This window comes from Acomys russatus, chromosome 22 (genome assembly GCF_903995435.1).
Source record: "Acomys russatus chromosome 22, mAcoRus1.1, whole genome shotgun sequence".
NCBI classification, from domain to species: Eukaryota; Metazoa; Chordata; class Mammalia; order Rodentia; family Muridae; genus Acomys; species Acomys russatus.
In genome coordinates, this window is record NC_067158.1 from 53,468,543 (window position 1) to 53,495,763 (window position 27,221).

The window sequence follows — 27,221 nt, forward strand, 5'->3', positions numbered from 1 at the left end:
GACGTTGCCTAAAACCACGTGTCCACTGTCCTGCAGTGCCACACTGTGAAAAACACGAAGCCAGAGAAAGAATCTGTGGCTGGATTGTCAACTTATCACAGTCTGGAAAAGGTATGAAAGGGCAGCAAGAAAGAATGTGAAAGATGAAAAGCAGAGAAAGCGAGGCTGAGTTCAGCACGTGTAGGGTGCGCCTTGCTCTGTTTATACCACTGCGCACCAGAGTAGCCAGCACCCAGAAATGAAAAGAACAGAAGGCACTTTCTTCACCCTGAGGGAATTGATGGTGCGTGAGTGAGCACAAGTAACTTTAGGGAACTCCATTTTCTCTAGTAAAACATGAGGATGTTTGCTGGGTCCGAGTGGAGAAGTGCAGGGATATCATAGGGTTTGAAATGCATCGGGACCACCAGCTTCTGCTGCTTAACACACCACTCCACAGCTTAGAAGCTTTTGTTGTAGCTTTGTTTTGAGACAGGGGCTCATAAAGTCCAGGGTGGCCTGAAGTCCACGTGTAGCTGAGGCTAGCCTTGCATTCCTAATCTCTTGCCTCCCCCTCTCCAGTGCTGAGACTGCAGACCTGGACTGCCACAGCTGGCATAAAACAATGATGCATTTTTAATGCAGCTGCAGGCTTGTGGCTCAGCCAGTCATTTTGGCTTTGGCTGTTGTGGATGGGCTCTGGTGCTTTGGATTCTCTCGGATGGATTTTCATTGATCTGTGTGGGCTGGATGGTGTAGGACAGTTTCATCTATGTGTGTGGCAGCATCACAGGGAAGCAAAAGCAGAGAGAGAAGGTGGGCCACAGGGCAGATTCTCACACCTGTGCTTGCATCGTGTTTACTCTTGTCTCACTGGCAAAAGAAGCCATGGTCAACCCAGACTCCCCAGTGGAGCAAGACACCCGCCCCGCCCCTTTGTCTAAGAGGAGCTGCAGGGCCACGCTGGAAAACACACAAAGCCACTCTATCACAGCCTGGAGAAAGTTTAAAATGGCTACAATCAAGTACAGGATAGGTCATAATAAAAGACAGGTGTAGAGTAAAGGCCGCCCTCAAAGCCAGCACCCAGAAATGAAAACTGTCTGGGAATAGAGATTGGCGTGGTGGGGGTCAAGAAGGTATCAGAGGCCCAGGGGTTCCACAAGATGAGCTCCTATCTCACCCCATGTCCTTCTTTAAAACCCACAGTTCTGCGGCTGGGGAGATGGCTCGGAAGCTAAGAGTACATACTGCTCTTCCAGAGGACCTGAGTTCAATTCCCAGAAACCACGTGGCATCTCCAAACCATGTATAATGGGATCCAGTGCCCTCTTCTGACCTGCAGGCACTTAAGCAGACAGCCTCATATACATTAAATAAATAAATCTTTCTTTTAAAATTCTCTACTAAGCCAAGATGTGGTGGCGCACGCCTGTAATTCCATCACTTGGGAAGTAGAGAAAGAAAGATCGTGAGTGTGAGAGCAGCCTAGTTTACATAGTGAAAAAGCAAGGAATCCTTGGCCGAGCCTCTATCCTTCAGAATAAAACCTAAATCCTTATGAGGGATGAGGTCAGAAGCATCACTTCTGACTCCTTCATCTTCTCTCCCCTCCAGTTAGTTCCCTGATCAGCCAAATAGACACTTCGGTCCCCCAGCACATTGTCGCTGAGCTGCACCTCTTACTCTGTACACAGTCTTCTGTAGCATTGATGCTTCTTTTCATGTCACCTCGTCACACAGGTGTTCCTTGGCTCTCTCTGCCCTTGCTTTAACTGCTCCACTGTTTAAGTTGGCACAACCTGATATGTATTTCATATCTGTGTCCTGTAAACCATAGTGTTGGTCCAGAAGGGCAGGGGCCCTGCCTGCTGTGGTCGGTGGAGTGCCTGTAACTTAGTAGAAACTGAAGAGATGTTTGCTGAATAAATTAATAAATGGTTCTGACTCTGTTCCCTGATGATGATGCCAATAAATACAAGGCCACACCCAGCGGCAGTAACACCTAGGATGCTGAGGTTCTAGAGGAGAAAGAATGATGACCCTGAGTGTTGAAGAATGTCTTAGTGACAGCAGTATGTGCACCCAGCAGAGCTTTAAAATAACTCTGCACTGTTGTATCTCTAAACTCCAGGAAAAGAATTCCGATGCTGTGTCAGCCCCACTTTCCTCAGATGTCCCTGAGGAACACCAGTGGCTATAGCCCACGTTTATGATAGTTACGATTGCATGTTTCAGATTTATTGTACTTACATTTTGATTAAATATGAGTTTTGAGTAAGTCTTCCATTCCTCCCTCTCCTGTCCACCTGCAGGTGTGGCTGTACTGGAAGGGCCCATGTACGCCGTAGGAGGGCATGATGGCTGGAGCTATCTGAACACAGTGGAGCGCTGGGACCCTCAGGCTCGCCAGTGGAATTTTGTTGCCACTATGTCCACCCCCAGGAGCACAGTAGGTGTGGCAGTACTAAGTGGAAAGTAAGGAGACATTTGACATCCTATCTCAGTCACAGTAAACCAAATTTATTATTGCCAGAGGGGTACTTCAGTGAGTTACCAGAACCTTCCCAGTGACTTCTGTCCACAGTAGCCCTAATTGCTCATAACTCAGTGGGGCTTTCATTCTAATATGCAGGGACCACACATTTCTACTTTGGAGTAAATAAGCTTAATATAAATATCCTATATTAAATTGTTCAGCAATAATCTAATGGCTTAACTACCTTCAAAATTATGCTTTTTTTTAAAGAACTGCAGTGGGCTGGGGAGATATTTGCCATTAAAGCACTTGCTGAATAAGCATGAGGTTCCTCAGACCCATACGAACATCAGATGGGCACGGCAGCCCACCTGTCATCAGATGGGTATGACAGCCCACCTGCCAGTCCAGCCTGGAAAGACAGAGAAGGGTGTCACTGAAGCAAGCTGCCTCGCAAAGCTAGCCATATCCAGGAGCTCTAGGTTTGATTGAGAGACTTGCCTTGGTGGATAAGGTAGAGGAGCAAAGGAAGATGATACCTGACATTAACCTCAGGCTCCACAGGCACACACGTGCACATGTATGTGTGCTGACAAACCTCTGTGCCCACACATTTACAAAAACATGCATATACACATATATGAAAAATGAAAAAATTGATACATAAATTTAAAACTTAAAATACTGTGATCTCTCAATACTTTCCTAAAAAAATTCTCTCCATCATTTTCACTGCATTATCTTTATTTTTGTGTCTCTTCTTTCTTCTCTTGGTAGACTGGTGACCCCAGAATGGATTTAAGAAAAGGCATTTGCTTACCCCTTGTCTGCTATAAATAAACAGGTTTATACAGGGTCACAGCTCTCAATTGTATGAGGACTAAATACAAACCTTTTAACCGTTTTTTCCACCATAGAATAAAACCCTTGGTTGTTTCATTAATTTCTTTGTTTTATTGCTTTCATGTTATCACTTACAGAAAGAGGGGAGAGAAGGTTCAAATCGACACCTGTGGAATTGTGATATAAGAAAAACAAGATGATGGGTGGTATGGCCACGCACCCTTAATCCCAACACTCAGGAGGCAGAGCTAGGAGTTTGAGGCACGCCTGGTCTATATAATGGGTCCTAGGGCAGCCAGGGCTACACAGTGAGACCCTGGCTCAAAAGCCAAACAGGAGTAGGGAATACTAGTAAATGTTTTTCTACTTATGCCCAAGCTTTTATTTCCTCAGGAGCAATTTGCTAAGTCTTTTGTGTTAGTGTTGTAAGAGCCTAGTGGGCAGAGAAGTGAGCGTCATTCTTAGGTGGGCATTGTGGGCATCACTGTATTGGCAGCACGTCTTCTTTCTTCACGTCTTTAGCATGTTGCATCATCGATGGCACCTCACAGCCAGTGGACTACCATAGGAATGGCCTCTGTGGTCAGCGTGCTCACAGCACTGGTTCCTCTCCGTCACTTCATTTGTCCTTTTTACAGGCTGTATGCAGTTGGTGGTCGCGATGGGAGCTCTTGTCTCAAGTCGGTAGAATGCTTTGATCCTCACACCAATAAATGGACACTGTGTGCCCAGATGTCAAAAAGGAGAGGTGGCGTAGGAGTGACAACCTGGAATGGACTGCTGTATGCCATTGGGGGGCACGATGCTCCCACATCCAACTTGACTTCCAGACTTTCAGACTGTGTGGAGAGGTAATTTCTTGTGAAGGAAAACTAAGAACAAGCAAAAAATAGTTTGGCACACTTCCAGAAAAGGTCATAAGTCGTAGTGAGCGTCCATCACTTGCAGCACAGTCTCTGCACAGTTCTGTGAACTCTGGACCGTCCTCTCCGGCCATCTCTCTGCCTGTCTCCCAACTGCCTGCTTGGATTCCTGTCTCCTCATATTGTTGTCTTGGGAATGAGCATATAATGGCATCCATTGAGACAAGCATTTGTTGTTTAGCTGTTTTGTGCTGCACTCCGGCCCTCACCAGAAAAGTAAAGGAGCTTGATGAACCTCAGAAAGAGTGAGTTAGGGCTGGAAGGCACACAGAAGTGGCAAGGATAGGCGCGTGTCTGGCCCATTTTGATGTACAATGAAATAGTTGAAGATGATAAAGAAAAAGGCGAAGCTCTTACGAGTCTTAAAGGTTTAACCAAGTCATTCACATTGGTCATAAGAAACTGAGCCTTTCGGCCGCCAGAGAACCTAACAGCACTGAAGACTTGAGTGGCAGGGTGGGTCTGCATGTGGTATGCATGCCAGGGGAGAAGACAGAGTCAGTGCAGCAGGTCACATAGAGCGCTGGGCTTAGTAAGGATCTTAGATCTTAAGGAGGAACGTGAAATCAGGAGTACCCGAGAGGGAGAATGGCTCGATTTTGAGGTTAGAATGATTTACTTAGTAAACTGTAAATGACAACAAGGGTGGTCAGCCTTAAAATCCAGGCTTGCGGATGACACGACAGTCACGATCCACAAGCAGACCTGCGTTGTTGCAGAAGACAGTTAAGTCACAGCTGCACCGCATCACCTGCGGTGGGGGAAGGGAACCCCAACTCTGCTCATGGCATCATCCAGGAAGGAAACCCAGGAATCGTTAGTGTGATTAATTACACCAAGAAAAGGACAGGTGTTGGTTGACGCTATGCAAGAACCATCGGAACATACGGCGTGTTAGCATGAACTGTCTCCCCTTTAAATGACACCATTGAGCAGTTCTAGTTTTAAAAGAGCAAAAAAAAAAAAAACGGGCAGCTCCCATAACTGGGAATTTTGGTCATCTTGCACAGAGCTTAATATATTGCTTTGCTCACATTTCCAGTGGGGACACTGAAGCCTTGAGACAGTTTTACTTTCATATTTATGTTGAGTTCTTAAGTGTGCTCTATCTACTAAATGAATCTATAACACTGTAAGTTAGATGTCTTTTAGGAAAATTCTGATCTTTTTCTCTAAAATGTGTTCGACATATTTATATCACAGATAAGACAGAAACTAAACTTGAAAGACAAGTGTTTGTACACAAAACATTTCAAGAGCAATGTCAACTCCAGCTGTAAAATATTTTTTCAGATATGATCCCAAAACAGACATGTGGACCGCAGTGGCGTCTATGAGCATTAGCAGGGACGCGGTGGGGGTCTGCTTGCTTGGTGACAAGCTGTATGCTGTTGGGGGCTATGACGGACAGACCTACCTGAACATAGTGGAAGCTTATGACCCCCAGACAAATGAATGGACCCAGGTATGCCGTTTCGCTTCTCATGATATCACCTCTCTCTCATTGTAAAAACAATTCTTTTGAGCCGGGCGTGGTGGCGCACGCCTTTAATCCCAGCACTCGGGAGGCAGAGGCAGGTGGATCGCTGTGAGTTCGAGGCCAGCCTGGTCTACAAAGTGAGTCCAGGATGGCCAAGGCTACACAGAGAAACCCTGTCTCGAAAAAAAAAAAAAAAAAAAAAACAATTCTTTTGATAAGACCCACTCAACTTTACCCAACGTGGACATGTATCACACAAATGTGGGGGCTGAGAGACGGCTCGGCTGTGAAGAGCACTTGCTGCTCTTGCAGAGGACCCAAGTCTGTTCTCAGCATGTGCATGCCAGCTCACAACATCCTCCAATTCCAGTTCCAGAGGATCTGATGCCCTCTTTTGGACTCTATGGGCACGCTGCACACACATGATACATATACATACATGCAGGCAAACATTCATATGCCTAATAAAATAAAAATTAGTCCTTTTTAAGGCAATAAAGTTGCCTTTCGGCTAAATATGGAAGAAAACAAGATGCAGTGTCTGATTTTATAACAAAATCCAAATTCCTTTGAAGTATAAATTAATATTTAGATAAATTGTTAGCCACCGTTTGTTTGATAAAATTTCCTGCAGTAGTAGAGCTGACAGGACCACAGGAGGGCTGTACCAAAGGTAGAAAATAAGCCATGATAGTATAGTAGTTCAGGAATATTTGAACCGTTTGCCTATATATGAATAATAATTTTTAAATACTCAATATTTGGGAGCATACTAAATTTCTGATTATAACCTAATAAACATGATAAACCCGAGCTACATTAGCAAGTAGGACCCTCAGCGTGGCAAGCTCATTAGCAAGAGACTTCTAGCTAGCCACATCTCTCTCTGGAAAGGCCCCATCCATTGGGGAAAGCACAGTGACAGAAGCATTAGGCAGCTGGTCACATTGTGTCTGAGGGCAGGAGGTATAGAACGTTAAGTATTGACGCCTGTCTTAGTCAGTGATCTATTGCTGTAAAAAGACACCATGACCACTTATAAAAGGAAGCATTTAACTGGGCTGGCTTACAGTTTCAGGTTAGTCCATTGTTAGTGTGTCAGGAAGCATGGCCCCGGAGCTAAGAGCTTTACATCCTGATGCGTAGGCAGCAGACAGACAGACACAGAGAGAGTGGGCCTGGTGCGTGCTTTTAAAGCCTCAAAGCCCATTTCTAGTGACTTACTTCCTTCAACAAGACCACACCCATTCCAACAAGGCCACATCTCCTAATCCTTCCAAACAGGCTTCTCAACTGGGGACCAAACATATATGAGCCTATGGGGACCATTCTTATTCAAAACACCACAGTGCCCTACTATGAAATAAACCCACCCACATTTAGGTGGGCGAGTCTTCCCTCCTAATTAAGTCTCTAGAAATGCCCTCACAGACACATTTTCCTACTTGATTCTAAAATCCAGTAAAATTAATCATGAAGATTAACTGCAAAGAAGCTAAGGGAAAGGATAACAGTAAGTACTTAAAAAGAGCTTAAGTTTGAAAAAGAAAAGCATAGAATAATGGGGTTTCAATTATGTGACTTCAATCTTATTTCTTCAGTAAGTGAAATGACTCAGTGGAAGGTGGAAGTGGGAAGAGTTAATCCCACAGATTGAGGAGAAAGACCCAAATCATGGCCAACTTATTTAAAGCAAGCTTTTTTTATTCATGTGTATGGGCAGTGTCCAACAGGTCAGCCTTGGCCATGGGGAAGACAGGGTTTTTATAGCTCAGATGTGGGGGATTCGACAAGCAAGCAGATGGGGTCACAGAAGCAGAACGTCAGCAGAACAAGTTGTCATGACAACCTCCTGAAGCAAAGACATGGCTGCAAGGTGGTCATTAACAAGGTGGTCATAACAGCCTCCTGAAACAGAGGCACAGTTGTCATTTCCTGGAACAGGCAGTACAGAACCGTCTGTAGTTAAGGTTATAAGCAGGGCGTAGCCCAATGCATGAGAAACAGATTTGATCATAAGCAAGAAGGAGCCTAGTTGTCTTTACTATAAGCCAGTATCTGCAGCTGCACGGCTATCTCCCCAGACGCCGCTACCGATGTTGTTTTAAGCACCTAGAAATGTGAGCTTAAACCTGTCATGCCTATGCCTGAAAAATAACTGCTTTCGCTATACTATGTTAACAAACGGATAAAAAGGCATCTATAGAGGGGCTGAAATGAGATGAAACAGTCTAAAGCCACTGCCCAGCCCACTGCAGCATTGTGCCAAGGCAGGAGGCGGTTGCCTCCTCTAAGCTGACTGTCTAGCTGGTTGTCACACCGCTCACCTTTCACACAGTACTCTAGGGGACATTATCTTCCTCCACACCCAACACCCGTGTCTCTTATCCCTTTCAGGTTGCTCCGCTGTGCCTAGGAAGAGCTGGCGCATGTGTCGTGACTGTGAAGATATGACATCCTACTTGATGAGGATGCCCTCTCCCTCTGTAATATAAGGACAGTCCCACCCCTGGATTCATTTTTAGTGAGTGTGCAATGCCACATTCCTAGGCACAAAGTGCTGTATTTCAAAGTGAAGATGTTGAAACAGTGGGGGAAAGAATGGATATACCAGGTTGAGACACTCCACTCGTTAGTAAATCAGAGCTACAGCTGGTGGACTGGAACCATACCTTCTTCATATGCAATATGAGCACAAGTGCTCTCCCGCCAGAACAATCAAGCACTTACTGGGAATTTCACCTATTTTTAGTCAGGCACCTTTTACTCACGTGGTCCAGTTATTACAGTACAAGCATACCAACTTCTAAAATGTTATTTTATAAGTTTGTCATACATGAGCTTCCATACTTTCTATCCTTTAATCAAACCACTATTTTAATGACGTAATAAAGACTGTACTGTCTAGATTTTTCAGGTACATGATACTATGTATGCTCTAGTTATGAATTTTATTACTAAAATTGTTTTAACCCAAGAATAAAGATAAACACTTAAGACATTAAAAATAAGATTGACCAAATAAAAACTTGATAGGATCTCTGGGTCCTACGTAAATAGCCATTCCATTCCATCTAGATCCATGAAGAACTATGGTAGAATGTCACTGAAACTAAAGCAGAATGCTTTACATTAAGATATGCAAGGTGATGTAGAGAAAATAAATACTGTGTCCTTTATAATGTTCTTCCACCTAACTAGTATGTAATTATGTGGATTTATTTTCCTGTATATTATAAAAGACTATTTGATTTTGTCTCTTTGATGCTGACACAATCATTTGGCTGTCCCTACCTTCTGCCCGCTGCCTTGCTCCTAGCATTTTGACACAGTTAGGAACCCTTTGTGCTTCTTTGTAATCAAAAAGAAACAGTGTGGGGGGATGTGTTAACTGAACATTTGAAAAATAAGTTCAAAGTGTTTGTTACTCAAAATTTTGTACATTTGTAAACTCTAATTACATATGTGAATGTTAATAGTCTCTGTGAACTGTTCATTGCCTGTAACATGCCCTGGCAGCAATATTGTGTGACATTCTCTTTAAGGGAGAAGCCATTACCTTACTATGAAATGGAGATAAACTAAAGCCCCACCTTTTTAAGTACAATGTTATGGTAGTATATTCTTATTTAATATTAGGATACCTTTTGTTTTAGTTGGGTTTGGGGGTTTGTTTTGCTTTGGTTTTGAGACAGGGTTTCTCTGTGTAGCCCTGGATGTCTTGGAACTTGCTCTGTAGATCAGGCTGCCCTTGAACTCACAGAGATCTGCCTGCTTCTGCCTCCCAAGTACTGGGATTAAAGGGGTGTGCCTCCATGCCCATTGGGTTCCTTAATATTTAAAGAAAAGTTTGTTTAAATCACTCATAGAATTATATATACATTTTTACTGTAGGAAAGTAAATGTGTAAAATATCTCAAATATCTTAAATATTAAATTGCATTACTTGAGTAAACTGTAAAGAAATGCATTAAAAATAAGCATTAACTCCAACAAATGTTATAACCTAGATAAGATGAACAAATTCCTAGTTACACACAAATTATAAAAACTGGCTTAGCTGGGCATGGTGGCACACACCTTTAATCCCAGCACTTGGAGGCAGAGGCAGGCAGATCTCCCTGAGTTCAAAGCTAGTCCAGGACAGCCAGGGCTTTTCTACACAGAGAAACCCTATCTGGGGGGAAAAAACAAACAAACAAACAAAAAACAAAAACAAAAACAAAATAACAAACCTGACTTAAAAAGTGAAAAATCTGTACAGAACTGTAACAAGTAAAGAGCTCAAGTCAATAATCAAAAAAGTCTTAAGAAAACAATATCATCTTCTATGGTAGTAGAATGAAAGAGAAGAAAAAAAAATTATTTATTCATTTACTCATTTTAATCTACTCGCTTTACATCCTGGTGTAGTTCCCTCCCTTGTCTCCTCCCGGCCCTACCCACCCCCCTTCCCCACTACTTCCCCAGAAAGAGGGAGCCCTCTTCCCCTACTATCTGACCCCAGTCTATCAAGTCTCATCAGGACTGCCTGCATCCTCTTTCTCTGTGGCATGGCAAGGCTGCCCGCCAGGGGGAAATGATCACCAGGCACCAGAGTCCGTGCAGAGGCAGCCCCTGCTCCCCACATTAGGGGACCCATGTGGACACTGAGCTGCCTATTGACTACACATCCAAGCAGGGGGTCTAGGTCCTCTCCGTGCGTGGTGCTTGGTTGGTGCAGATTTGTTGGCTCCCTTGGTCTCCCTGTGGAGCTCCTGTCCCCTCCTGGTCATTCTATCCCCCAGCTCTTCCATGAGACTCCTTGTGCTCCACCCAGAGTTTGGCTGTGAGCCTCAGCATCTGTTTCCATCCCCTGCTGGGTGGAGTCTTTCTATTTTCCCTTCTGAATGAGAATTCTGCATCCTCCCTAGGGTCCTCCTTGTTATTTGTTTAGCTTAAGTCTGTGGGTTGTAGTATGGTTGTCTTGTATTATATGGCTAATAGCCACTTATACATGAGTATATACCATAAGTGTCTTTCAAGAAATTATTAAATTGATTTTTAAAGTATTTATAACAGCCAGCCGCCTTTTGTGGTTAGAAAAAGAAAAGAGTAGAAAGAGGAGAATCCCCTTAACCTGATAACAGGCTTTTCTGAAAGTCCCCAGCCAACAGAACAGTAATGCAAGAGTGAGATGGGCACCTCTGTGCTCAAGATTAGCCTCTTGGCTGGTGCTGTTCAACACTGAACTAGAGTTGTAACCAGAGAAGTCAGGAAAAGAGAAAGAAATAGGGAATTCAGGTTAAAAACACGGAAGTAAAACTATATTCAGACAATATTAACCTCTTCATTTTAAAGTCTAAAGAACGCCAGGCGTGGTGGTGCACACCCTTAATCCTGCACTCAAGAAGGCAGAAGCAGGTAGATCTCTGTGAGTTCGAGGCCAGCCTGGTCTACAAATCAAATCCAGCACAGCCAGGACTACACAGAGAGACCTTGTCTCCAAAAACAAACAAAAAAAGTCTAAAGAATCCACACCAAAACAAAAACAAGCTAACTTAAAATTCCAGTAATGGAAGCTGGACGTGATGGCGCACGCCTTTAATCCCGGCACTTGGGAGGCAGAGGCAGGTGGATCGCTGTGAGTTCGAGGCCAGCCTGGTCTACAAAGCGAGTCCAGAACAGCCAGGGCTACACAGACCTTGTCTCAAAAAATAAATAAATAAATAAATAAATAAATAAATAAATGAAAAAAATTCAGTAACATTGCTCTATGTAAGATCTCACAAAGTCAGTTATGATTCTGTACACTAACAAAGAAAAGTGGGATAAATTTCAGGAAGCAATGCCTTTTGTAAGATGTGGAAAATGAAAAACGCATTTCCTCAGGAGGTGGTATGCGTAGACGGTAAGTGCATGGCTGAAATAGAGAAGCCGTAGATACGTGAAAGGCATCTGGTGTTCACAGGTTGGAAAACAAGTGTTTAGATGACAGCAGCCTCACGGTCTAGAGAGCCGGTACACTCCCTACCAAGACCACAGACAATTCTGCTGGATGGAGAAAGTTAATCCTAAAATGTATATGGAATTGTAAGAGACCCAAAAATGACCAATAAGACTGTGTCTCTAATAACAGGGAAGTGAGAAAGGAGTCAGATTTTCCAATTTCTTTTTTTTTTTTTTTTTTTTCAAAGCTCCATTAATCACAACACTGTGGTACAGATACATAAGTAAGCCTGCAGCCTGAGAGGAAAGAGTAGAGAGTCCAGAAATGACTCTGAAAAGTGCGTTAGACTTGCTGATTTCCAGCAAGGATGCCAAACCATTTAGGAAAAATATCCTCATGGAGAAGAAGAGAGTCCAGCCCTCACACTGTGTGCAAAGTTAATACAAAGTTGATCAAAGACCTGAATACAGAAGCTGAAACCACAGCACTGAGAAGAAAACAGATATATCTTGGTGACTTTGAACTCAGGCATGGTTTCCTGCATAACACTAAAACTACAAAAAATAAAAATAAGCTGGACATCAAACCTGTTGGCCTATCCAGGAAGTGACGGTAGCCAGGCGCAGCGGCACACAGCACTCCGGAAGGCAAAGGTATGTAGATCTCTGTGAGTTTGAGGCCAGCCTGGTCTACAAAGCGAGTCCAGGACAGCCAAGGCTAACACAGTGAAACCCTGTCTCTAAAAAGGAAGGAGAGAGAGGGAGGGAGGAAAAGAAAGAAGGCAGAACAGGTGTGGTGGTGCGCACCTTCAAACCCAACTCAGGCAAGTGGATCTCTGAGTGTGAGGCCAACCTAGTCTACATAATGAGACGCTGTCCTGTCTTAAGAAAAAAAAAGAAAGGCAAGGAAAAGACCAAAATAAATAAATAAATGAAGGGACTTGAGAGGTGGCTCAGCGGGGAAGCATAAGCTAAGGGTGCTTGCTGCTGCTTGTCCCTGAGGACCTAAGTTTGAATCTCCAAGAGCCATGTTTACATAAGCAGGGCCGTATCCCAGTGCCAGGGAGCAGATACAGGCAGATCCCAAGAGTTCTGGCTCAGGCTTCCAGCCAAGTGAGAGACCTCAAGTCAATAGGGCAGAGAGAAAAACACCCGATGTCTAGCTCAGACATGCCCAGAATTATACAAAGTAAAAACAAAACAAAAAACAAAAACAAAACAAAACAAAAACGACTCAAAATGGGAGAAAATAGTTGCATATTATATATCTAGTAAGGGACTAGAATTCTGGACTATAAAAGGAATTTAGACAGCAAAGGACTTAATAGACCTTTCTAGTGAAGCAATACAAATGACAAACATGAAAAGACGCTTCCCAGCACTGGTCATTATGCAGATCAACAGTGAGGGGACGGGAAGATGATGGGGACCGAGGAGCATGATGGGAAACTCACAAAGAGTCAATAACGAGTTTAAGAAAAAGAATTTAACTAAGGAACTGTTCGAAATTAAGGTCTCAACTAAAATTTCTAAGTAGATTCCTTTAAAGTTGCACCACTTTTGTAAATATAAGCTAAGCTGAGTTTAACAAAGGTGTGGGTGGAGTCGGTTTTGTGGACAGCCACATCCGGGCTCCTTGGCAGCTGGAGTGAGGAGGTTAGGGAGAAACTGGCAAGCAGAAAGCCGGCTCTGGGCAGCGACAGGAATAGCTGTGTCGCATGAGAATGTCAGGGAGAAAATGTCACTAATAGGTTTGGCAAAGCTGACCTACTTACTTGATTCTGTATCAGGATCGCAGGAGAGAAGCTGCAGAGGACACAAGGGAAGGAATTAATCCAACAGAGACTCCTTGACCTCGGAAACCTCATCAGTAGGACGCTGAGTAAAAAGGTAGGAGGCGTGTGTCTTACACACAAATAGATCATGAAGCAAAGTTCCTTCAGAGCTTACTGGAGTATGATTTATCCTTATTTTTTATTTAGCGTGTATTTATATATTTATATTTATAATATATGTACAGTTAGTATGTACCTGTTATGCCGTCTGATAAGTGGCCCTTACTCACTTTGTATGGATGTAAATATGAAGGAGATTTGATGTTTGGGCTGAATCACACCTAGGGTAGTGGAGCGCAAGGATAACTAGGAGAGAACACCTGAGGACTGACTCTTCCTGTGCTGGGGATGGAGGTGGGCTAGGAGACGGCTGGGACGGATGAGTCGGCCAGAACAGCATCAGAAAGTAAGGAGCATTCAGGGTCCGGCAGCAGCGGACACATGCAGAGGAAGGGGGGGGGGGGCTGTCAGCTCATTGGTAATCTTATAGACCAACATGTTGTTAAACAAATCTGCAGTTATTGTTTAAAATTGAGATAAGGAGCTGAAGAGACGGCTTTGTGGCTAAGCGCATATGCTGCTCTTGTAGAAGGACTGAGTTCGGTTCCCAGCACCCACATCAGTGGCTCACAACCACTGTAACTCCAGCTCCAGAGGCTCCAGAGGCTCCTGAGCCCTCTTCCAGCCTCTGTAGGCACCCGTATTCACAAGCATGTACACCCTAAACACACACACACACACACACACACACATACTCCACATGTGTGTATATGTATATATATACATAATTTGAAATAAAAAAATCTTTTTAAAGTAAAACTAAGGCTAGCAGTCTTTTTTTTTTAAAGAAAAGGAAAGAGAGAAAGAAAGAAAGAAAGAAAAGAGAAGAAAGAAAAAGAAACAAAACCAAAACTGTCGCAGTAGTCTCACTGTGTATCCCTGGCTGCCCTATAAGTCAAAGATCTGCCTACCTCTGCCTCCTGAGTGCTAGAATCAAAAATGTATACCACCATGCCATGATTCCAAAATGTATGGAGGCCTACAGATGAGTGCAGTAACTGCCTGATGCAAACTGCAAACAGGCCCCCCACTTTCACAGCCTGTCTGCTCTTCCTCTCAACCTATTGGAAAAGCCATAGGGACCACCTTCAACAGGAGTCTTGGCACAGGTCTGCTTTCTTTCCTCACACATCTTCAAATGTGGTGACATTTCACTCAGTATTTCAGTGGTGGGGGAGTTAATGTGTTACACACGGAACCTGGAATAGTTAAAATAAGAAATAGTGCTTACAGGAGAGAAATGGAGCTGAGCTGGAAGCTTCCTCCCAGCTGGCCAGCTTGCACAGGCTGAGAGGTGGTGTGTGGGCTGCTGGGGAGCAAAGTCATCAAGGGTCCATGCAGCTGTGGAGCCTGCACTGCTAGCGAGCCAGACAGGATGTGCCTGTGAGAGCAATAGACTACATAGGGTGGCTGCTAAGGAGCAACAGCTTCTCTCAGGTGGGTTTAAAGGCTGCTCCAGGAGAGGGAACCCACGCCTGACACGGTTGTATACCTCATCGAAGGGCACGGCTGGGCGTGTCAGAAGCCCTAGTGAGAACTCTACTGCTATTTTGCTAAGTGGGTGCTGTGCCTGTCACACACTACCATCTACATGGCTGCTAATGCTCAGAGGTCAGTGCTGCTCTTGGCTTTGGCCAGAGAAGCTATATTTTTGCAGTGGGGAATAGTTACTCTAGAGACTCATCACTGAGAATAAGTGACTGTTGAATGCTCAGACCTAAATGGGATATTTGCATCACCCCTCCAAGGTTCAGCGTACATTGTAGAAGAGGGAATAGAAAGGGTATAAGAGGGGCACGGTGAGGTGGCTCGGCGGGTAAATGTGCTTGCCAGCAAAACTGAGGACCTGAGTTTGGTCCCCAGACCTCACATTGTGGAAGAAGAGAACCAACTCCCCAAATTTGTCCCCTTACCTCTACACTGTGTGCACTGGGGCATGCATATGTGCACATATGCGTGAGCACACACAATATATATACTCATGCATATATATTTTTAAAAATAATAATAATATAAAAGCCAGAAGGGAAGTATTAAGGAACACTGTCTTCAAGCACGACACAAACACTGCAGCTCGTGAACCCACAGCATCTGTGATGACCTGTACAAGACAGCAGAATTTTTATATAGTAAAAAAGATACATTTCTAAACACTCCCTAAGAAGATACTTGTCACAATCTAAAGTACAAAGCCAGGGCTACTCAGAGAAACCCTGCCTTGAAAAATAAAAACATTTTTTAAAAAAACCCAAAATATGTTTTCTTTGAAGCATCAAAGGATGGTCAAAGGATTAGGAGTATAAACATCTAAGCAACAGAAGACACTAGAACAACCAGCAGAACACTGAGCTGCTTTGCCCCAGACCATTTGCCAAACCTACAAACTTGCCCTTGGGTTTTGTTGACCTCCCAGGAGACAGGCTGGAGAACATCAGCCTCTAAGCATGTGACCTCCCAAGGTGAGGGTAAGCCATGTATCGTCATTGTCAGGACACACACAAATCATGCGAGCTCACGATTCTGTGTAGCTAATGCTAGTTAGCTTACTCTTCTCTTTTCCATAAATTACACTGCACTTTAAACGCTGAGCTAAAGAGCTGGGCATGGTGGTGAATGCCTATGATCCCAGCACGTTAGAGGCTGAGACAGATGGGTCAGAACTGAAGCCAGCCAGACTACTGAGAGAGAACATAGTAAAAAACAGCAAGTTATTATTGGAACTAGGATATATTTAAAATTTGTTGTTGGTGGTGGTGGTTTGGTTTGTTTGTTTGTTTGTTTGTTTGTTTGTTTCAAGACAGGGTTTCTCTGTGCAGCCCTGGCTGTCCTGGGCTCACTTTGTAGGCCAAGTGGGCCTCGAATTCACAGAGATCTGCTTGCCTCTCCTTCCCAGAGTGCTGGGATTACAGATGTGCCCCACCATTGCACCTAGCTTACAATTTGTATTTTTAAATCTGCAGTTTGACAGAGTGGATAAAGTCTTTTTTGAAGATTCAAGTTAGAGAAAAACGCCCAGTCCCTCGGGACTCTAGGTCTGAGAATGTGGCTCAGTTGGTATAATGTCTGCCTAGCAAGCGTGAAGACCCTGAGTGGAGCCTCACCACCGTGTGAACAGAGTACAGTGGACCACACTTGTAACTCCAGCACTTGGAAGGTACAGACAGAAGGTCAGGAGTTCGAGGTCATCCTTTGCTATGTAAAGAATTGGAGGCCAGCCTGGGCTACACAAGACCCTATATAAAATTAATCAGGGCATCAATACAAAAGGAGAGGGAGAAAGGAGTGGTAAGTAATACTAAAGATGCTTTAAAAGTCTGAAAAGGCCGGGCATGGTGGCGCAAGCCTTTAATCACTGTGAGTTCGAGGCCAGCCTGGTCTACAAAGCAAGTCCAGGACAACCAAGGCTACACAGAGAAACCCTGTCTCGAAAAACAAGACAAGAAAAAGTCTTTTAAAAAGTCATATTATTTTATATTTATCTAAAATTACACATATATATATTTTTTAAAGGAAATATCACCCACTTGGGGTGATAATGTTCCTGGAAGAGCCATGGAGTATCTAACAAAAACCACAGTATCAGGCATGTAAAACACCTCATTTCAAGACGTTGGTCAAGAAAGTCCAAGGGACTCCCAAAACAATTGCTGTTGCCTTTGGTTTCCTCTCAGAAGTTGACGGTAAATCCCTATTACTGAAGGCACCATATGCTTCAGATGCTGGACTCAGAGGAATCAAGCTGCTGTGACCCAAAAGCCTCCTTCCTGGGGGTTAGCTTTCATACCAGGAGATGCTATACAAGCTGTCAGGAGGGGAAAGCATTCAAAAGTCCTGTCCAGCTTTGACCCCAGGAAACAACCACGGTCAGCATGGCAAAATAACCCTCAAGTGCAGCGGTAGCACTTATGTCATGGCAGTGACCAACAGCTGTCCAATTAGATCTAAGGCCTCATCAACAGGAGGGAACTCACGCCTGGTGCTGTAAACCTAACATCACCTGTGGCTACTGAGCGCATGGATCTAGAGGAGAGCCTGCTGCTGCCACTTCCCTGCACCAGCCTAAGTCCTCATTACATCTCCACACTTCTTCTCCCTATGCCCTTAGACAGGTGCGGCTCTCAACCCTCACCAAAGAATCGTCTTTATGCAGCAAATCATCACCCAGAGACACAACAGATCAAAAGGCAGAAAACCTCTGATTGTGGGGTGCGCGGACACAACTGATGCAGCTACAACACATACACTTAAGGCTCAGGGAACGTCATGGGAGTGGGGGCCAAAAGGTTGTAAGAGCTGGAGGACCGGAAGTCAGTTGCGAGACTGTATCATTAAGGTAAGACACAGAAGCTACAACAGCAGAATCTCAACAGCTTAAACAAGACAACAGCGGGTGACCTGCCAGAGTGGATGAGGGAAATCACACAGTGCCCCGCCCATAGATGAAGAACTACAGTTAATGTCTCCTGATAGCAGGAGAAATTTTAATCTATCCCCAAAATGGGAACCTTAAATGGGTATCCAATCCCAAGTGATCATCCCTAAACAAACAAAAATACATACAAGCGATAGTAAGCCAAATGCATTTATATATCTCTAAAGATTTACGTATACAGAACACTAATAATTAATGAATAAGAGGCCAGGAATTTGAAAGGGAGCCAGGGAGAGGCTCTTGGGAGAAATTGAACAGAGGAAAGGGATACATTTTAATTACATATTTTAAAACAAACTAAATAAAAACACATCTTAACTAGGGAAATATAGTTTTGAGGATATAGTTTTTTGTGAATAAAGTTCTGTTGAAGTCAGACTCTTAGCTGGTGGGGCATTTACAAGGAGTAAGTTTTAAAATTCATGTTTTATTTAATCATCTTAGATGCATGTGGCATTTGTTTTCTGTAATGCAGGGATTCAAAGTCAGCTTACTTATGTGATAAGTACTTCATTTATGGGCTATCTCAGTAATCTTTACAGTACATTGGGTTATTCCTGTTTAATGGTACATAAACTCTCTAGTAAATGGTAGAGCCAGATTTTAAAACAACCCAGATTTGTATCATGGGCTTAGAAAGTTGTTTGGGGTTTGTTTGTTTGTTTTTGAGACAGGGTTTCTCTGTGTATCCTTGGCTGTCCTGGACTCACTTTGTAGACCAAGCTGGCCTCGAACTCACAGCGATCCACCTGCCTCTGCCTCCCGAGTGCTGGGATTAAAGGTGTGTGCCACCACCGCCCAGCTCGGCTTAGAAAAAAGGCTGTTTTAGATTGCTATGTGGTGGTCAGTTCACACTGTCCTGTTTACTCACGTCCAAGTCCGATGTTGTGATGTGTAGATTTGCCACGTCTGAGAGACAGTTTAAGCTTTTACTTTTTCTTGGTAGCAACAGGCTACAATTTGGCCTGTTATGTGCATGAACAGTCTGTCTGTCTCCCTCTCTCTCCCTCCCGCCTCATCTCTCCCTCCCTCCCTTCTTTCTCCCCTCCCTCCCTCCCTCCTTCTCCTCCCCTCTCTCGTGTGTGTGTGTGTGTGTGTGTGTGTGTGTGTGTGTGTGTGTGTGTGTACATGCTTTCCATGGTAACAGGACAACAGAAGGGCACTGTAGAAGGGCTGCCGTGCTTAATGGTGCTGAGCAGCACTGTTGCTATTAATAGAGCAGAGAGCAGGGCTGCTGAGTAGAGCGGTAATGAATGAAAATGAGGGATGAGCCACGAGGAAGAAGTCTCGAATCTATTATTAGAAGTTTAGTGTAACTTAAGAGTGGCATCTGCTGTACAAGTCTAGGGCAAGTGTAGAGTTATTGGAGGAGGGCAATTGTGCCTCTGTGATGTACCAGGCCTCTAAAGCCCACAGTTAGCCAAACAGGACTGTTTGCTACAGAGATTGTACCACACACAGAAGAATGGACTTCCAACACATTGGCTGGTTATCAGAGTCTGAGATTTGCTCCACCCTATTTGAGCTGATAGATTAACCTGTTGTTTAATGGATGCTGGCAGAAGATAACTGTGAGTGAAAGACAAAGAATTTTTATTACAGCACAGAAAGCTGTGTGGGCACCATGTGTCGGTCGATTCTTCTCGCTCCAAGTCTCACAGGCACATTGCAGGGAATCCCAGGTGGAAATACGCTGTGCTCGGGAAACCCAGACCTTTGCAGACGGTGATGGCAGCCCTGGGCTTTGTCCTCAAGGCTTCCCACTGCACACTCAAGCCTGATAAATAGCCTGTGTGTTGGCAGGGACATTCTGAACCTGTGACAGACTGGCTTTCCACTTCCTTCCGCAATGTCTCGAATGGCCTCTGTTAATAATGCCTAACTGTTCCACCTGGCAGAGGATAAAAGGGTCCATTTCTAGTCTCAGCCAGAAGACAATAAAGACTGGATATAAAGACAAGAATAACATACAGATTAGATTATCAGTAGTGCCCAAGTGCAGCTGAGTGAGATACTATTGAAAGCCTAGGAGAAAGGGCAGTGATTCTATTTGTTTTAACAAATCATCTACCTACCTACCTACCTCTGTGTGTGGTGTGAGAGACACTGTCCACTGTTTACACCAAGATAACCAAAACCCATGGCCCTTGACTATGATGAGTAATCTTCACGGTCAGCTTGATTGGAGTTAGAATCACCATGGAAACCGCTCTGGACCCATCTGTGAGGGTATTTCTGCATACCATGGCGTGTCCCTGCATATTGGCTTGTGGGTTCTGGCTCCTGCTCAACTTGGTTTTTAATATAACCCAGGATGGCCTTCCCAGGGAGAGCACTGCCCACTGTTTAAATAGGACTGTCCTCTCCAGTCACCCAATCTTAAAGTGTTAACATTTAGAAAGCACACACTAAACTGATAGGGAACTGAAGCCCTGCAGGAATTAGCTCTGTTTAGGTTAGTGGATAATTGTTGAACATCTAGAAGGTGTCAATTTTAAAGTGGAATGGATTTTGTCAAATGACTCTACACGGTGGTTTAATAAAACTTCCTTTTGCATGTTTGGTTGACTACTTATCAATCAACGCCACATGATATCAAGTTTCTAATATTTTATATTGGGAGATATGCTCTGCTTTCCCGCTCTTCTGTGTCCTCCTGATTTTTCAGACTTTTTCTATTGTTGTTTCCCAGCTTGGCACCAAATGAATTATGCGGGAGAGGACGTCCTTGAATTTTTTAATCCTTCTGCCTCCACCTCTTGAGGCCTTAGGTCACAGACATGTACGACCACACCCAGTTTTAAAGACACTTTTTCCTTTTCTTCTTAAAGCCTGGGGACCATTTTATTAGAGATTGAGGGAAAAACCTCAGGCAGGCAATCTAGGAATCTCAGCAGCTGACAGAAAGCGGGGAGGATGAATGAAAAGAAGACCGTGGAAGAGTGTCTTTGTGTCAGGCAGGCTCAGAAACAGATGTCAGCAGCTGCATAGGTGTTGTGAGGCGAGGGAGGCGGGGCTTTAGAGAAAGTGGAGACACGCAGAGTGCCAGGGAAAGCATAATACAAAACCAAAACTAAAAAATAAGTTTTAAAGAGAAAAGGAGTTACCCTTTTGCTTTTGCCCTGAGACGCAGGCAGGCCGAGCAATGACGATCTGAAAGCAGTGCCAAGATCCACTTTCTCCCGGGATACAGCCCCTAGCCCTGCACCCATTGTTACTTAAGCCAATAGGAGATTGAAGATTGATTTTTGTCAACTAGGAGTGTCTGAAGGAGAAACAGCCATCCCAGTACACGTTTCCTAGTTTTGGCAGTGTAACTATTCCCGTTGGATACCACGTCAGGCTGCCAGCATGCCGTCACTAAAGCAGGGGAGAGATGGGCTCAGCCAGCCTTTGTGACCCAGGGCTAGTTATAGCTGCTCACTAGGGAGTAGGAAGAGAAGAGCAGGGGCCACCTGCTCCAGCAAATTAAGTTTCTGCTGCTTTTCCATGGGGGTGGGATGGCCAGATGAGACATGCCTCACCACAAATAATTTTATCTTACTAAATTTTAGGCATCTGAGAAGCCACTTACCGCTCTTTTTTAAATCCCGAGTGTTAGATATTATCAACAAGGTAAAAAGAATTTGCTGAAATTCTTTCTAGAAGGTAAAATCCTTCAAAATACAAACAGCCTTCTGGTAGTCGTGGAACCTATGACAAAACATGCTGGGCTTCGTCATTTTTTTTTTTCCCTCATGTGTCCAGACATGAAACTTTTGTCGCTTTCTCTGTCCATTGAAGTTGATACCTCAATCCATCAGAGTATAAACAGACCACAGCTACTGCCCCATTCGAGCACAGGGAAAGCACCTCTGCCCATTTTAAAGAGGAGTGATGACCGAATTAAAAGCTGCACAAAGACTTGAAGACAAGTTTTTAGAAAGAGTATCTAAATAGCCAATAAAAATATGCAAAGTGGGTCTTGAGAGATAGCTCAGTGGTGGAAAGCGCTTGTTCTCCCAGAGGACCGAGGGTCCATTCCCAGCACCCACATGGCAGCTTACAATAGCCTGTAACGCCAGTTCCCGGGGATTTGAATCTGGCCTCTGAGGGCACTGCACACTTGTGGTGAACATACATACATTCAGGTAAAACACTTACACACATAAAATAAATCTAAATTTTAAAAAATATGCAAAGGTGGTCAACATCATTTGTTATTAGGTAAATACAAGTTATGTCTATTGGCAAGGTGCTGACTTGTAGAGGAATGTTAATTCAGAACATAGCTGCTCTGACAAGAAATCACATCCAAAGACCTTCTAGGTCTATGTGATCCAGCTGGCAAGAGATCCCATCCAAAGACCTTCTAGGTCTGTGTGATCCGGCTGGAATACAAACGCGCCTTTAATCCAGGAGACAGAGGCAAACAGATCTGAGTTCAAGGCCAACCTGGTGTAGAGCAAGTATCAGGTAAAGAAAAGCTTAGATCCAGGTGTGGTGGCACATGCCGTTAGTCCCAAACAAAGTAAAAGCTAGTTTGTAGAAGGAAGCGCCCATGTTTGAAAGTGATGTCTAATTGAGTGGCAGAAAAGGCGACAAATCAGAGATTTGACAGAATAGGATATGTCCAACTCTCACAGGAAGAGAGAGGAAAGGGAAGCTACTTAAGAGGCAGTTTTACAGAGAGAGGAGGCAGTTTTTACCAGGACAGTAATAGAGAGATGGGTTGCAGAGAGAGAACTCAGGTGATGACGGAATGAGCCGGAAAATGAGAAGGAGCCCAAAGGTTTGAGCAGATTGCTGAGTTAGTCTGAGGCCAAGCAGAATAATTCTCAGGCAAGAGAGAAGCCAGATTAAACAAGTCAGCTGGGAGAAGAGATTGAGCCAGAGCAACTGAGTTGACCCAGCCAGCCCAGAGCTCAGAAAGAACAAGTAAGGGTGAGCTTATTAAGCAGTAAGTCTCAGAGGCTGAAAACATTCTAGGCCTAGGTTAGATTATATGGATGCTAGAAGCTTCCAGGACTAGGCCTAGGTCAGCAGAAGGAGGCAGTTAGTCTCCCAGATAACAATAGAGCCAGGAGAATAAATTTACTTTTACATTAACCACCACTCTAAATAGGTACACTTTCAAAAGACCAAGTATTGGCAAGGATGGGATAATTAAAACTCATACGCTTAGCTGGTGTGGAGGCAGGATGATCAGAGTTCGTGGTCATCCTTTGATGCACAGTGAGTTCAAGGCCAGCCTGGGATGCTTGAGACCCTGTATCAAAAACAAAACAAAACTTAATAGAGGAGTGTTCATAGCAGCTTAGTGCAGTACAGCATAGTAGAGTCCCACACTAGAAGAAATCCTGGTGTCCATCAGCAGAAAATGCATAAGCTGTGCCATATTGATGCAACAGAATGCCTGGTCCCCATTTAGAAGAAACAACTTCTAATCTGCACAATGACGTGGAGTGCTATCAGGGACACAGTGAGTGAAGAAAGCGCCGGAGAGGAGTGATGTATGTGGCTGAGTGTTTGCTTTACTGTGGTGAGTTTTGTTTTGTTTTGTTTTAGGATTTGTCTGAGTGCCTGTTTTCAGTTCCTCGGGGTGTGCATCTATGAATAGAAATGCTAGGTCATATAATTCTACACTCAACATTTCTTTCTTTCAGAGGGCCTAATAAGGTGGTTTCCATGGAAACAGATGATTGACATTCCTGTGCATAGAGGTGAGGAGGAGGCCTATGGGGGTGTGTATGCATGCACATCTATGTAGACATGTGTTTGCGTTAGAAAGGAAAAGGTATAAATAATCAGAAATAGATGTCACATAGTCTAGGTCAAACCATTTGTTCCCTGTGCGATTCAGGAAGACAAGAAGGAAAAGTGGGGGGAAGTATAAGGAAGAGGAAGAAACGGCTGCACTGAAGTCATGGCTGGCATAGAACTGGACAAAAATATTGACCTAATGATTAATATGCAACTTTATTTAGAGGATCCAATCCATCGTACGTAATACCAGTTAATAGTTTTAAGTGGCATTATGTTTAGTTATCAGGGTTAGGGAGAAAGGCAGAGGGAGATCTGGAGTTGTGGACCAGCTGTTATGTGGAGCACAGCACCTCTCTCTGCCTGCTTATGAGGCTTCTTTCTATGTAACATTGGCAGGAAGTTTTTATTCCCTGAAATAACTACCATGTGACACCAGGAAGAGCCCAACTGTAGGCTCTGAAACAAGCAAGGGAAAGGGCTACTCAGCCTAGGGCACGCTCAGGAAAAAGGCTACCACCTGAATCTTTCTTTCTCCTGACCCGAAGAAGTCTTGCTCAAGAGCCGTGGGTTCCCCTGGGGAGCAGTGGACCTCCACCTCCTACCCCTCCTGTCAAGTTGCTACGAATAGATCAGATCTGCCTCAAGGAACAAGTTCAACGTTCAGGTGGTAGATATTTGGGTCAAAAAAAAAAAAAATTCAACATTCAAAAATTGTTCATTTTAGATTCAGAGTTGAAAGTAAAACTCATTTCCGAAGAGTTGACTCTAATGAGACAGCACTTCAGTTGCTGGGGGCGTGGAGGAGCCTCTGCTTGCTGGTTGAGTCTCTGAAATTAAAGTAGAACACAGCAGATCAAAGAGACAGCCTGTGATGGTTGAGTCCCCTCTCGGGTGTGCAGCAGAATTGGTTGGTTGTGTTTTCGCCTAGGGGCAAAGCGGAGGCTGCTGTGGGGGAATGAATTCTGACCTGTCAACATCGGTCCTGAGACTCACTGGAGTGGTAAATGTGATGCAGCCCTAGGTCCAGGGACCGTCAGTAATAAACTCATAATCGAATATGCTTATTCCATTAGGTTAGTCAGTCACGAGAGCAGGTGGACCCAATGACATTAAATATGAATTGCAGAAAATGAAATGGTGAGTTGCCAGCTGTGGGTAATACTGTGCCCCGTGGTTTCTCTAATAGATCTTTAGGAGTCTTGAATTAGCAGATTCTTTTCAGTGCCAGCGAGTGTCAGCCCCAAATGATACTCAAGACAGACCTGTGATTTATTCACACGCCCAACTATGAAGACTTTTAAACTCTCTATTGTGAACCATAACCTGGTAAGTGAACACTAAATAGATTGAAGTTATTTGTTTCACTGTTGGCAGGCTCAGAGGCAATTCATAAACCACCCTGTTAGAAGGTCTGGCTTCTCTCATCGCTCTCGCAATTGAAAGAGAATAGACCACCAACCAGAAGCACAGAGAGGGGATGTTGTTTTCTCCTAGTGACGCAGCTGCCAAGGACAGTAACAGCAGCCAGAGTCAAAGCCAGGTAGCAGCTCTAGCACCCCGACTCCTAACAATCTCCTGTGCTGAACCTATAAAAAAAGCCACATGCTCAGCTGGCATGTGGCTCAAGCCTGCAGTTCCAGTTACTGGGAGGCAGAGGCAGGCTGATAAAAGACTGAGGCCAGCCTGGCAACTTTCAGGCCTTTCAGGGTTCTCAAAACAAATAATAATAATAATAATAATAATAATAATAATAATAATAATAATAATACTGCCCTTGGTAGAAAATGAATGTCTATCCAAAGAAGAATTTATAGTAAACTGTGATGAGCACACACAGAATCCCTTTAGCAGTTACTAAGGTTTATCACAATATAAATGAGTCCCCCAAACATAATATGAAAAAGCATGTTGAAAAATATAGGGGAAAAGTATGGTTTTTAAAATGTGATTTAAATCAGGTGCGGTGCCACACCCACAATCCCAACACTCGGGAGGTAGGAGGAGGAGGATCGAGATGTTCAAGGTCACTCTCAGCTGGCAAGATGTGCCAACCCAAAGCCAGCTTGGGATGCATATGAGCATGCCTCGAGAAACAAAAATAAATAAATATACAACTCAGTACAAAGCTGCCTACATGTAAAATGTAAAACCATGTTAAACTTGTCGACATACATACAGTCCTTGACATAGCACACATATGTAGGTTTTACTACGCATTTGTAAATGTACTAGTTGCTTTTCTATTGCTGCGATAAAACACCATGACCAAGGCAAGCTTACAGATGGAAGGGTTTATTGTGGGTTCAAGGTTTCAGATGGATGAGAGTCATTTACCAATATGGCATGGAAGTGTGGCAACAGGCAAGCATGGTGACTGGACCAGGAGCTGAGACCTCACATCTTGACTGTAAACAGGAAGCAGAGAGCACACTGGGAATGGTACCTGGCATTTGGCTCTCAAAGCCCACCCCCATGGTATACTTCTTCCAGCAAAGCCATACCTCCTACCACACAGCTCCATCAGCCAGGGACCAGGTATTCAAACATCTAAGTTTATGGAGGCAGGGCATTCTCATTCAAACCATCACAATATATGCACATAGTTATCTACAACTACCCAACACTTACCACCACACCTAAACTATTGCCAATTACAAAGACAATCCATAATACATATTTGATTTTTAAAATACAGGCCCATACATTTCTCAACACAAAATACCAGTAGAATTATATGTGTGTGTATTTATACATGTGTATATATATACATGTATGTATATATGCATGCATGTGTATATACATGTATGTATATATGTGTATAAGCAAAATACTCATAAACATAAAATACAACGCTGGGTGGGGGTGGCGCATGCCTTTAACCCTAGCACTTGGGAGGCAGAGGCAGGTGGGTCTCTGTGAGTTCCAGGCCAGCCTGGTCTACAGAGAAAGTTCCAGGACAGCTAGAGAAACCCTGACTCAAAAAAACAAAAAACAAAAATAAATAAATAAAATAAAAAAAAAACGGTTTGTGAAAATTTATTTATAGGATATTTATAGGATTAATGGAATATTTTAAATTTATTCTATAATATAGGACATATAACATATAGCAAGGATATCATATCTTTATAATATTTCTAGGATATTTTTATTTCTTGGTATGATGTTACACTTTTCCTTGATTGTCCATCTACCACAGTATTGTAATAATTATCAGATGCCAATTTGAGGGCTTGAGGGTAAAACTTTAAAGCTACTATATTTATTAATGTCAGAATGAAGTCATTACATGTGATTCTCTGTTTATAATCTGCTGAAGAACTCTGTATAGTCGTGGCTACACAATAAAACCTACCAGGCTACAATGGCCCTGATGTTAAGTGTCAGCACAACATTGTAAAAAGGAGCCTATTACTTCAGCATTTGCTATCCAGAGCCCTAAATCTGAAGACTGACCAAAATCAAGTCTTCACTTTTATAACTGTATAAATGTCATCTAAATGTGCCCATTACCAGC

The 27,221-nt window shown here is 43.6% G+C and overlaps 1 protein-coding gene across 1 annotated transcript in view; it reads left to right on the top strand.

Annotated features, from left to right (window-relative positions):
* Klhl5 (kelch like family member 5) overlaps positions 1–19,747 on the top strand; it is a 51,198-nt gene extending 31,451 nt beyond the window's left edge. The window contains exons 8-14 of the mRNA XM_051165003.1: positions 2,295–2,457; positions 3,940–4,152; positions 5,518–5,689; positions 12,237–12,286; positions 13,423–13,522; positions 17,633–17,860; positions 19,562–19,747. Coding sequence (XP_051020960.1) covers positions 2,295–2,457; positions 3,940–4,152; positions 5,518–5,689; positions 12,237–12,286; positions 13,423–13,522; positions 17,633–17,860; positions 19,562–19,747 — 1,112 coding nt within the window. The remainder of the gene's footprint in view (positions 1–2,294; positions 2,458–3,939; positions 4,153–5,517; positions 5,690–12,236; positions 12,287–13,422; positions 13,523–17,632; positions 17,861–19,561) is intronic.
* The last annotated feature ends 7,474 nt before the right edge of the window (positions 19,748–27,221 follow it).